Raw genomic sequence first — 12,945 nt, forward strand, 5'->3', positions numbered from 1 at the left:
CTGGCCCAGAAATGTTGCTTCTTTGGCTATTATTTTTCTTCAACCTATTCTCTTCATCCAGTGTTTAGGTCCCAATGATTAGATGTCAACTATCTTTAATTCATACCCATCTACCTGTAAGAGATATTGATACAAATATCAGAACTGTATTTTCCAAAGTATTAATAATCTTACAAAGGGGATGTTTTTATGGGAATATTAGGAATGGATGTTTGATATTGGGACCATCATGAAATCTTGCATTGGTAAAAGATCCTTTCAATGTGCAAGATACACCAATGGATTTTCTTTTTTAATGTTTTTATTTATTTTTGAGACAGAGAGATACAGAACATGAGCAGGGGAGGGGCAGAGAGAAAGAGAGACACACAGAATCCGAAGTGAGCTCCAGGCTCTGAGAGGTCAGCACAGAGCCCGACACGGGGCTCGATCTCACAAACCGCAAGATCATGACCTGAGCCTAAGTCAGACACTCAAGTGACTGAGCCACCCAGGCGCCCAAAACAGACCATTGGATTTTAAAGTAACAGGGTATAGTGCCTTGGTATGGTTTCAGACTCCAACAGATACCTAAGAAACTGCCATGTGTTCAGTTTCAGTGTAATATCAAAGAAGCATAACCACACTTAATAGGCTATTCAAAGTCTCCTCTGTTTTCTAGTGACGTATCCGGGTGAGGCTAGATTGTTTTCTGCGTGCTTCAATCAAAACAACAGATTGTAGCAGATTGAATGCAGAAGTAATCCATCCGTGTTCCGTCGGGGTCGACGTTAGAGATTTACAAAAATGTAAAACAACACTAGTCTTCTCACCAAACTTTGTTTTATAAAATCTGTTTTTCACAGAACGTTATCATATTAACATGTATTGGGTTTGTCCTATGAATTGGTCAGTTTTCTAAAATATTTAGTTTTAATTTCTAATAAATATCCAAGGATATGATCCACATAAAGAATTTTTTAGACTGTGCATGGGTCTGGATACCACAAAGTTTGAGGACAGCTGCCTTGAGGGACCAGGATCCCACGGAAAGCTCCACTTACATAGTTTACAGTTGCCATTGCCGTGTCTCATTTTCAACCATGAAAGGACAATTTAATATCCCCAGATATTTGGGAAGAGCCTCTAACATGAATGACAGAAGCCAAAATGATCCAACGGTGTAAAGAGAGCTCAGCAGAAAGCAAAGAGCAGGAAAGAAAGGCCCAAAATAGTTAATAATAATGATAGTAATATCATCATCCTTGGAGAGGAGAAATTTTGCACTCACAAGAACAGAAACATATGAACCACCTAAACAGCCTATTTAAAAAAATACCTTGAAATTAAGGATCAAATAGAAGAAATGAAAACGTTCAATAGCGGGGACAGAAAATGAAATTGAAGCCTCCCGGAAAATGAACAATAAACAAGATGATGGAAGATAGAGGAAGAATAAGAAAGATTAGAGTATCACACCAAGAGATGGAAAATGTGAATAATAGGAGGCACCTGGGTGGCTCAGTCAGTTAAGCGTCCGACTTCTGCTCAGGGCACGATCTCGTGGTTCGTGAGTTCAAGCCCCACATGGGGCTCTGTGCTGACAGCTCAGAGCCTGGAGCTGCTTCAGATTCTTTGTCTCCCTCTCTCTCTGCCCTTCTACCGTTTGAGCATGCAGGCACTCTCTCTCTTTCTCTCTCTCTCTCTCTCTCTCAAAAATAAATAAACATTAAAAAATGTAATGTGAATAGTAGGAGCTTCAAAGAGAGAAGTGAAAATGGAGGAGAGGAAATATCAAAGACCTAATTTAGGAACAAAAGTTCCTTAGCTTTTTGGTCCCAGGATCTGTACGTGCTTCAGAATTACTAAGGACCCAAAAAGCTTTTTTTGTTTATGGCTTATGATGTTTTCTTTACCATGATAGAAATTAAAACTGAAAAATTGTTAAAATTTCAATTTCTTCAATAATAACCACCCATTTTTAGAAAAATAATTTTACTGTTCTTTTTCACTAACGTGTGTGTGTGTTGGAATTGTTTTCCATTTTCACAAGTTTATTGTCTGACTTACTAGAAAACAGCTGCATTCTTAGTCTGCTTCTAATTTCCATCTGAAAAAGTCCACTGTAGCCTCATGAAAGAATGAATGTAAAAAAAAAAAAATCCAAAATTGTCCAAGAATTGTTATAGAAATAGTGACCTTATCGACCCCCTGAAGAGGTCTCAGGACCTCAGGACCTGGGGGTCACTTTGAGAAGCAATTGCTCAAGAACATTTCCCAAATAGTCAAGTTGGCTTCGTGCATGAAAAGACTCACCCCAAAGTGGGCCATCACCGAATTTCAGAGGTATGTTAACAAGGCGAAAACTCTTAAGAGCTTCCAGAATAGAAAATCAGGTCACGTGAAACCTGGATCATGGATCAGAATGTTATTGGACTTCTCAGCAGCATTGGAATTCAGAAAGCAACAGATAGTTTCCCAAATACTCAGAGAAGATCATTTCCAACCAAGAATCCTGTATCCACTGACATGATCAGCAAAGTGTGAAAGGAGACCATTCTAAAACAGGAAGAGTTTCAGAAAATTTCCTGCCTGCTGCCCTTACTCAGACAGCTACTGGATGTCGTAATCTCAAAAAGAAGGATACATCTGAAATGGTATCTAAGAAGCGGGGCATGTAACACAGGAACCAGGTGATCTGCATCATCGGGCTGGGGTTGAAGAGACAACCCCGCAGGCCTGGGAGAGCAGCCCGTCTAGGTGAGAGCGGAGTGAAAGGACCAAGGGCTCCAGCAGGGAGGTCACGAAGAAAGAAGACCACCGACCGGTAGATGATCTGATGTTTGAACGCAGCGAGGCAAAGAATTATGCTTCCGGCAAAGTTTGAGGACAACTGGTGTATATTTGAACACTAAGGGGGAAAAAAAAGGACGACTTTAACTCCAGGGGAAACCTGGTGTTACACGAAAGGAAATATAATTATGGTATACTCCAGGGCTCAGCTAAGAATAATATTGACACGGTCATCCAAATGTAAGCTCTGACTTTAATCAAATTTCATGAGAGAGATTGTTGGCAAGATGAAGGGATGAAGGGAAGTTTGGGCAAATTAAGAAGGAAATAATATCTCAAAAAATACTGAAAATGCGGTACCGGCATGTTTAGAGCCGTGGATACATACAGCAGAAACAGAAGAAGTGGAGAATGCTTCTGGAGGATGGTGGTCCAGCATGGGAAATGGAAAACAAGAAACTGCTTGTTTTTATTGTAATTCCTGTAGAACTATTTACATTTTTATTAAATATATATCTCTAATTAAAATAAACATGTAAAATATATATTAATACAACTCATACAACGTGTAATTTGGAAATGTGTTAACATATGACCCCGCAATAGCCTTTGACCCAGGAATTCCATTGATAGACTTTTATCCAACAGTAGGAGATTAGTTCCATTACTTATGGTATAGCCACACAATGAAATATTAATGCAGTTACTTAAAATAATTATATTCCCATTAAAAAATAAGATTTTTCATCTGAGGAAAAATATTTCCTCCCAGTGTAGCTTTCTTTTAGAGCACTATCTCCATTTATTATTTAATTTAATTTAATTTTATTTTATCTTATTTTATCTTATCTTATTTTATTTTATCTTATCTTATTTTAATTTATCTTATCTTATCTTATCTTATCTTATCTTATCTTATCTTAAATTCGTTCGACTCCCGATGTGGGGCTTGAATTCATGACCCCGAGATCGAGAGTCACATGCTGTACCAACTGAGCCAGCCAGGTGCCCCTCTCTGTTTATAATTTTAAATTTGTTAGTGTGTGTGACCTTTGATAGAATGTCTGACTCTCCCAATAGATTCCGAGCTCCAAGCACTTACAGACCATATGTCATTTGGCTCACTGATGTGTTTGTTCTTAGTGCCTTGCCTAGCATTCGGCACCTAGACAGCTCTGTGATGAATGAGTAAGTGTGTGTAAACATGTGTACAGACAATGCCAACCATGTAGAAGACTTCAGTGTCAGGCTGGGCTTATCTCTAGGTGGGAGAGTTATGGGTTGGACCTGTGTTTAAATCCCTGCTGCACCATGACTTTGGGCAAGTCCGTAATGGAAGCTTTGGATAAAATGAGAACGGGTCATCAGTTATCCAGTTAAATGTGATTCCTCATAGCAGTTGCCAGCTCTGGGCTGCCCGCTCTCCCACCTTGAGAGTGCATTTTGGCTTTGACCACTAAGAAAAGCTTTCTTAAAAAAAAAAAAAAAAAAAAAAAAGATTCCTTGTAAATGCCCTATAAATGTATAGACTTCTAAGTTATATAAAATGTCCTCGATAATCAAACTATAATACTTTCTGGCTTTTTTTTTTTTTTTTTTTTTTTTTTTTTTAGTGAACTTCTACAAGATTTGGAAAACTGTGAAAACGATCCTGTGGCCATAGCAGAATGTTTTGTGTCCAAGGTAAGCAAGGTTCATTTCTCTTGGCCAACCAAGACAGGCACAGATTGCAAATTGTTTTCATTTTAAAGTTAAAATGACTGGTTTGTTCCATACTGGATGAAGTTAGCCACTAATCTCTCTTCGCTCTGTTTTTTGTTGTTTTTTTTCCACTAGCAAGGAAAAAAAAATACTGTTACTGTCCCTAGTAAGTTAGGAAGTACTAACTTAGTAGTTGTCCTTGAACTTACATAGTAACTGAATGATGTTTACTCATCTTTCCCAGGGAAAAAAAAAATTAATCTTGGTGGGGAGGAAAAACGCAGAATAGGATAACATTTGAAAAATAATACATATGAAATACCACAAGACCAGTTACAAAAATCTGTTGGCATCTAGGTATTCTATATGTAATGTACGTGGTGCTAGCCGAGGCTATATAATTATCACTGGGGAATAAAGAGATGGCAGAATTAATCTCTTCTATCTTAAATATGCGCTCTCATTTTCCTACATTTTTCTTAAGCTGCATTGATGGCTGAGAAAAATATAAGAAAAGGCTCTGACCGTTAAAGCTTAAATGGTCAGCTCTGTACCAGGATTCTGAAACATACAAGACAATCCTTCACACTCTTTTCTCACTTGCTACCTACCTACTATATATAGAATCCTATCTTAAGTTTGTCTTAAACATTCAATAGCTTTCATTTGGAAAAGGTCTAGTGGAAATGATTTTCAGCAAACCTTCATGTGATTTCTGCAGTTGTGGTTTCAAGTGTGCAAAGGTTTAGGCAAGGTTCATGATGGTACTTTGGGATCAACCAAGAATTAGCACCTCGTTTAACACTCCAGAGAGCACTGTGAACTTTGAGATGTCTGACCCTGGCTCAGGACGTGTTTCACAGGGTCCTTTCTTACGGCCACAGATCCATCCAGTGGTACTGAATCCAATCACAACACCCTGGGTTTCCTTGAAGCATGATTCCTTAAAGGCGGTTGATGGGCTTGCGTATAAAATACTCCCGATGGTGGGCGGCTGTGTGGATGTCAGCGTGTTAACATGTACAATGTGCACGCATGCTTACACAATTCTTCTCACACGTTGCCTGTGTCATAATTGATTCTCCAGAAGGGTAGGAATTTAAAAAAGAGCAGGCAAGTGGAAGAGGGAGAAAGGGGGTAAAAAGACGTGCCGAGTATATATGAGAGTAGATATGTGAGAATAGCCCCAGCGCATAAACAACATGGAAACCATCGGAAACGCTGGGGCTTTTACCGGTAACTGTAATCACAAGTTGATTAAAGACGGTCCAGCATATGCTTAGCTCCGGCTTAATTATTCACATAAAAGTTTGTTTATGCGCCACGTTGCCAACTCCCAGATCTTATTTTTCATTGTAATATTGCCAAGTTTAATTAGAAGACTAACTTGGGCACTCCGCACTTTCACATGTAAGCAGCGAGCGTTCGGTTCTGGCACAGCCTGCTTTTCACTCAGCACCCTGAAATTTAGAAGATGTTACGATTTCTGAAACACAACCAGCTGCTCCACTCTGGGGAGGAATGGAAAATTGCTTTAATTGAGAGGCCATTAATGAAAGAGGTGAAGCTGGCAATTGACTTCTGCTTTTATCTGAATCACTGGGGCTTACGCAGAGACTCATCTTTGACCTTGCTTTTGTGGTATGTGGAGATTACAGAAATCCTTCCTGACAAAAGGGGAATACGGTACTTCTTACCTGCTGCTTAGAAAAGAAGGACAAGGGACTGCAGGGGCCATTCCTTGGGGGGACAAAGGTAAAAGCTCCCCGGTGGGCAGGCCAAGCGGTCTCCCAGCTGAGCATCTGTCTGTTGTTAGGACTCCGGAAACACCTGGAGCAGTTTTCCTTGGTTTCCTGCCTTCACCTCACCCTCGTTTCTGTCCCTTATCTCGACTGTCAGCTGGGCTGACCCCAGACAGCAGTTAAGAGGCAGACAGAGTTTATCTTCAGAGACCCCGCGTCCCCTGAGCCCCTCCTCCCGCCTCCCTTGGTGCCCTTCTCCGTTCAGTGCCCAGGCACGCACACCCACGTGCACACACACCCCCTATCCGCTTACCGAAATTATCCTCAGGAAAGTAAGGACATTGGATATTCCTACCATTGGAATGAATTCAAGTTCATGTTACCTCACCCATATGCTACTTACATATTAAGCCTTTCTCATAGTGTCCAGTGAAAACTCCTCGGGAATCAAAGTCTGTGTGTGTGTGTGTGTGTGTGTGTGTGTGTGTGTGAGAGAGAGAGAGAGAGAGAGAGAGAGAGCTAGAGAGAGAGAGAGAGAGAGCGCTCACACATGAGAGAGATGGACCCCATGACCAAAGAAACCCTAAAATCGTACAGATTTCTTTAATCTGGTTATTCATTCAGTAAACAGTTGAGTACCCCATATGCTCAATTGGCCATCCCTGACTGTCTCTTTTATTTTGGTTCTTTCATAATTAAATGTCCCATTTTTACATCTCTAATTACAGTTTGACAGAGTTTAATCAGAAGGAAATACCTATTTTTGTGTGCTTTCTTTATCATTGTCTTTTTCCCTAAATAGTTCTAAAAAGGAATTGGGGTAGCATATATTGAGTAAAAGGCATTTAAGGATTAACTAACTCAGGGCTATTGATTTTTGTATGCAACCATTGTTGGAATTGTCCACAGAGCTCATACATCGAAGGTCAAATATACATTTGATTCTATGTTAAGACCATGTAGTTGCTTTAAATCAAAACTGCCTAATTTAAGATTGGAATAGAGCCATGGTGTCACAAAATGCACAGCGATTCAGTCGTGCAACAGTCCTAAGGCTTTGTTAGGGGGAAGGTGTATGTAGGGCAAGTATATGGTGTAATTCAGATATATTTTCACTGCAGCCGTGGTTTTTAAGTTTGTCATTGCAAATGATCCTAAAGGTTCCTAAATTTAGGAGAGTCAACCTGATAATTGTTCAGTCCCAGGTTGACTACAGCAGCAGGCAGGCAGAAAAGAAGAAACTGAGAGCATGTGAGCACACCCAGAGAAAGGCTCTCTCTGCCATTAATTTGCTGGGTGACCTCAGGCAGATCACTTTGCTCATCTCGTCTGTGGAGGCTGGGCGCTCAGTGCCTTCAGGGGCTTAACCAGGTGAATGTAGCGCATGCGTGGGCCCAGGTGGGGGCTAGAGCAGCCTCGGTACCTGGGTCGTGAGGGCGTGAGTGTCCTATGAAACTGGGCGCCAGGGCCCGTGCAGCTAACACTGTTTCAGGAGACGCCAGAACTCATGACCTTTTTCTCTTCCAACTTTTGGAAGCTGGCAACTAATTGAGGTGTTTAAAAAAGTAGTATGTTTGAAAATGTGGCAGCAGGGGCGCCTGGGTGGCGCAGTCGGTTAAGCGTCCGACTTCAGCCAGGTCACGATCTCGCGGTCCGCGAGTTCGAGCCCCGCGTCGGGCTCTGGGCTGATGGCTCGGAGCCTGGAGCCTGTTTCCGATTCTGTGTCTCCCTCTCTCTCTGCTCCTCCCCCGTTCATGCTCTGTCTCTCTCTGTCCCAAAAATAAATAAAAACGTTGAAAAAAAAAAAAAGAAAATGTGGCAGCATACGAAGTCAGTGAGGCTAACCATGATTGTGGCGGAACTGAGTAGCACAGGCCCTATGGAGGAGAATTGGGGTATATCTAGCAAAATTACATTTGAAGTCATCCTGTAATCCAGCAGTCCTCCTTCCAGAAATCTATTCCCAAGATACAGCAACAAAAATGCAGGTAAGTGTGGTGCTAGTCTTATAGTAATAATCGTCACAATGTATAGATATATGTCATATATAGAAATATTTTATTAATATATATTATATATAAATTCTATAAATAATATATAGAAATACGTAGAAATATACAATACAGAGAAACAGCTGAAATGTCAATAAATAGGAAGCTCTTTGAATGAATCGTGGCATGTCCACATAATGGGATAGTATGAAGCAGTAGAAACAACTCAAGAGTGTCTCTGTATACTACTGGGACGGGTGGAAAGAGAAGTAGATAAAAGTGTGCAACACTGTGGTTCTCAAAGTGTGCTCCCTAGACCAGCAGCACCGGCATCACCAGCATCACCTGGGAACTTGTTCGGATGCAGATCCTCAGACCCACAGCCAACTTACGGGATCAGAAACTCTGGGAATGCAACCCAGTAATCTCTGTTTAACAAGCTCTCCAGGTAGTTGTGACATATACTCAGGTTTGAGAATCACTGACAAATAATTTGCTTTTATTTATCTAGAAATGTGGAAGGACATGCCTATATTTAAATGTAAATCTTAAAAAAAAAAAAAAAGGGTAAACTAAATATAACACCGTATGTTAACTACACTGGTATTAACTTTAAAAAAAAAAAAAAAAAAAAGAATCAACTGTGAAATTAAAAATTGGTCGCCGATAGGGATGGAGAGAGAGACTAGTACGGAAAGGAACCGAAGCTAGACTTCTTTGAATACGCGTTTTCTTACAGAGTTGACCTTGAACCCATGTAAATATTTTACACAGTTAGAAGACAAAATGAAAGTTAAAAAAGCAGTCTCCAAAAATGAAAACAAAATGAAATGATGAGCCTCTGGATAGAGCCAATTTGTGGCATGATCACACGAAGGAAATTCCAGTTGATTTTAAAATCGACTGTGGAGAAAATACAGCAAATACATTTTGTTTCTTTTTTTTTTTTTTTTTTTTTTAAATTTTTTTTTCAACGTTTATTTATTTTTGGGACAGAGAGAGACAGAGCATGAACGGGGGAGGGGCAGAGAGAGAGGGAGACACAGAATCGGAAACAGGCTCCAGGCTCTGAGCCATCAGCCCAGAGCCCGACGCGGGGCTCGAACTCACGGACCGCGAGATCGTGACCTGGCTGAAGTCGGACGCTTAACCGACTGCGCCACCCAGGCGCCCCAGCAAATACATTTTTAACTGTTTTCGATAATGATATCAAATGTGCTGGTGTTGGTATTGTTCTGCTGAAATTGAGTGTATTGTGGGATACAACAAGGTGTTTATGTCAGTATCATTGAACTAGAATTGGTAAAAGGCAGAAAATACAGACGAAGAATGATGCTAATTACAAATGCTCCAATCCTGAATCCGAATTGCCAGGTTGAACCAAGGATGTATTTTATCTTTAAAAAGCACCATATTCCTAGCTCTGTCCACCGAAAAGGCCTGGAAATAACGATGAATACAGTAGCAAGACCATCTCTGATGCCCAGACTGTGGTCTCCAAATACTAATTCCTACCAAAAGGAATCCGGGCTCCATGAAGGATGAGTCTGGGGCAGGAAATGTACAGGATGATCTGGAATGTCTTATCATTCCAGAAAACAAGGTAGCTGTTGGAGGCTGTAGGTCAGGTCACGAATGCGAAAGGAGAGGCTCCTGCTGGCCAAAGATGGGACATTTCAGCATCAGTGAGGATAATTAATTAAAAACAGCTGAAACTTGGGGTGCCTGGGTGGCTCAGTCGGTTAAGCGGCGGACTTCGGCTCGGGTCATGATCTCGCGATCCGTGAGTTCGAGCCCCGCGTGGGGCTCTGTGCTGACAGCTCAGAGCCTGGAGCCTGTTTCAGATTCTGTGTCTCCCTCTCTCTGACCCTCCCCTGTTCATGCTCTGTCTCTCCCTGTCTCAAAAATAAATAAAACGTTAAAAAATTAAAAAAATAAAAAATAAAAACAGCTGAAACTCATTAGATATGTTTCTATTCATGAATTCACAGTGATCGAAAAACTCAAAGTGGTGGCCTTTGCAGGATGCTAGAGGGCCAATGCCTCATCCTGAAAAATAGGGAAAATTATCAAGCATCCATCCTGCCTTTTCCATACAAACTACAAACTGCGGGGTAACGGTTAACATAAGGAAGTTCCTTTTTTGGAAGGACTCTGGCTAACACATGAAGGAATCAGAGAACCAGAAATACCACCATTTGGCAGCTCGTAATGAATTAATAAATCAGACAATAATCACCATTGGTGGTTAACATCACAAAGAGAAAGACAGCCGGACACCCTGTGCCTCCTGATGGGAGTAAAGTACAATTAGGACGTATTCATGCCAAACCATGGAACATAAGCCTGTTCGGGCTTCCCCTAAACCACATGAGTGCAGGGGGCAGGGAGACACGTGAAAGAAAACCGTAGGGACATAACCAGCAAGACAGGCCATGAGAAACTCTCTAGGACACACAGTCTGGTTTCTTCAACTAAATTGCGAGGGCGGGGGCGGGGTGGGGGGAGATAAAAGGGGAGCTTATAGATTAAAAGATCTTAAGAGGTATCAACCAGTTGCCTTGTGTAGTTACTTGGGTTCCAAATCAGATAGGCCAACTATTTTTAAAAAGAAAATTAAGAAGATAGGAGATTTGAGTAGTGACGGCTGAACATTCATGATGTTTTGGAACTACTTACATGTGATGATGGCACTGTGGTGATGCTTCTTTTTAAAAGTCTTTACATTAGAGATGTATACTGAAATATTTACAAGTGGAATGATCCTATGTCTAGAATTTGCGTCAGAATGATAGGGAAGTAGGTGGCTACAAACCATGAGTTAATATCCAGGTCAGGTGATGGATGCTTGGAGATTCCTTACACTATCCTCTCCACTTATTTATAAATATGTTTGAGACTTTCTCTAATAAAAAATTTTACATCTAATCCTCATCAAGCGAGCAGAAAGGATTCTAAGTAGACATTTCTTTTAAATAGGAAAAAAAATTAATGTATTAAAATGACCCCCCCCCCCCAAAACAAAGCAAAGAAAAAGTCACCGTCTTCCAGTCACATATAAATCCAGCTTGGGGTGCCTGTGTGGCTCAGTCGGTTAAGCGTCCGGCTTCGGCTCGGTTCATGATCTCACGGTCCGTGAGTTCGAGCCCCGTGTCGGTCTCTGTGCTGACGGCTCGGAGCCCGGAGCCTGCTTCGGATTCTGTGTCTCCCTCTCTCTCTGCCCCTCCCCTGCTCATGCTCTGTCTCTCTGTGTCTCAAAAATGAATACATTAAAAAAATTTTCTTAATCCACCCTAAAGTAGTTTCAAAGTAAAAAAGGCAGAATATGAAATACCACCCAAATAATGCAATGTCTCTTTTAAATAATATAAATCCATTTTAGAGTTTACAAGAACTACTAATTCTTTGGCCTTGAATTACTTACTCAGACTGAAAGTTTTACAGTCCAAAGTTTAAAAACCCGGGTTTTTGCTCTCTCACCTGCCCGTCTGCATCCCTCTTTCCCTTGGCAATGTAGGGGAAAATTGTGAAAGACTTTGAAACCAACCGCAAAGATTGCTGGGTGCCTCCACTAGGAAAGAATTTTCCAATTCACCCTTCTAATTTATACGACTCAGCAGACTCTGTGCATCTCTCATTGTCTTCGAACTATCTCCTAACTCTAAATTTTTGATAACTGATAGCGATGCCAGTGATTGTTGACCACAGGCATGCAAATGAAAACTGTCCCATAGAAGGACATTGGATTTCTTTACCCTATAGAAGAGAGCAGTTTGGTATCTGTTTGTAAATTCCTATCCGCATTCCCCGTTGACCTACGTGCGAAGCTTGTGTTTATCCTTAAATCCAGTTACAATAGCTTACTGCTCTCCTGGCCGAGCAGTAGGTTAAATAAAATCTTTGATACTGTTTATTCTATATTTGCATGGAAGTCATGGTTTTACCTTTTAAACAAAATACTGTAAGAGCGAGAAGGATTGACTTAATATTTCTCAATATTTGGTAATATGACTAGACATTTGAAAGCCCAAGAAAGAAACCAGGGCACCGGGAATGTGGTGTCAGGAAAAGGCAAGGACCCCACATCGGTGAGTCAGACATTTACTGCATTTGAGGCGTTGCTACCATGCTGGTGCGAACAGAAAAGTAGGCTTGACCCTGCTCTCAGATAATTTCCGGTTTAGTAGAAAAGAGGGGGGATTTGGTAGCTGCACAGGCGTGATGTGAATACAACATGGCCCCTACTTTGTAGGAACTCACAGTCTGGAGTGGGAGACACAGATTCAGAGGAAATGACACGACCACTTGGTAAATGCTACGAGAGATTTGGGTGTCACAGAACCCCAGCATAGGAGCAGTTAGCTTGGCTAGCGTTCTGGAAAGGCTCCTCGGAGGAAAAAAGCCTAAGTTCAATGTCAAAGGATGCATGGTGGCTGCGAGGTGGGACAGTGGGCAGGGACAACTGTATACACAAGGGCTTGAGAGCACAGTTTTCTTGTGCCCTGCACGTACTTCCCCGTGTTCTTACCACCATAATTAGATGATATTCTATTTCTCTTTCACATTGCACATCTCCTGGGAGGACTAGGAGTACCTGAGGCAGAAACCTCATTTTCCTCCTCTTCCTTTTTGCCTTCAGATTCACCTAACACAGCAGGTGCTCAGTAAGTGTCTCTTGAACCCAGATGAGTTCGAGTGGATTCTAGGTATGAAACAAGGTAGATAAAAAAGACATAGAT

At 41.3% G+C, this 12,945-nt stretch overlaps 1 protein-coding gene across 7 annotated transcripts in view; it reads left to right on the forward strand.

Annotated features, from left to right (window-relative positions):
* Positions 1-12,945, forward strand: part of PLEKHG1 (pleckstrin homology and RhoGEF domain containing G1) — a 237,615-nt gene that overhangs the window by 181,823 nt on the left and 42,847 nt on the right. For all 7 annotated transcript variants that reach the window (XM_045500019.1, XM_045500020.1, XM_045500014.1 and 4 more), the window contains one exon: positions 4,386-4,455. In XM_045500019.1, coding sequence (XP_045355975.1) covers positions 4,386-4,455 — 70 coding nt within the window. The remainder of the gene's footprint in view (positions 1-4,385; positions 4,456-12,945) is intronic.

This window comes from Leopardus geoffroyi, chromosome B2 (assembly GCF_018350155.1).
Source record: "Leopardus geoffroyi isolate Oge1 chromosome B2, O.geoffroyi_Oge1_pat1.0, whole genome shotgun sequence".
Classification (NCBI taxonomy): Eukaryota; Metazoa; Chordata; class Mammalia; order Carnivora; family Felidae; genus Leopardus; species Leopardus geoffroyi.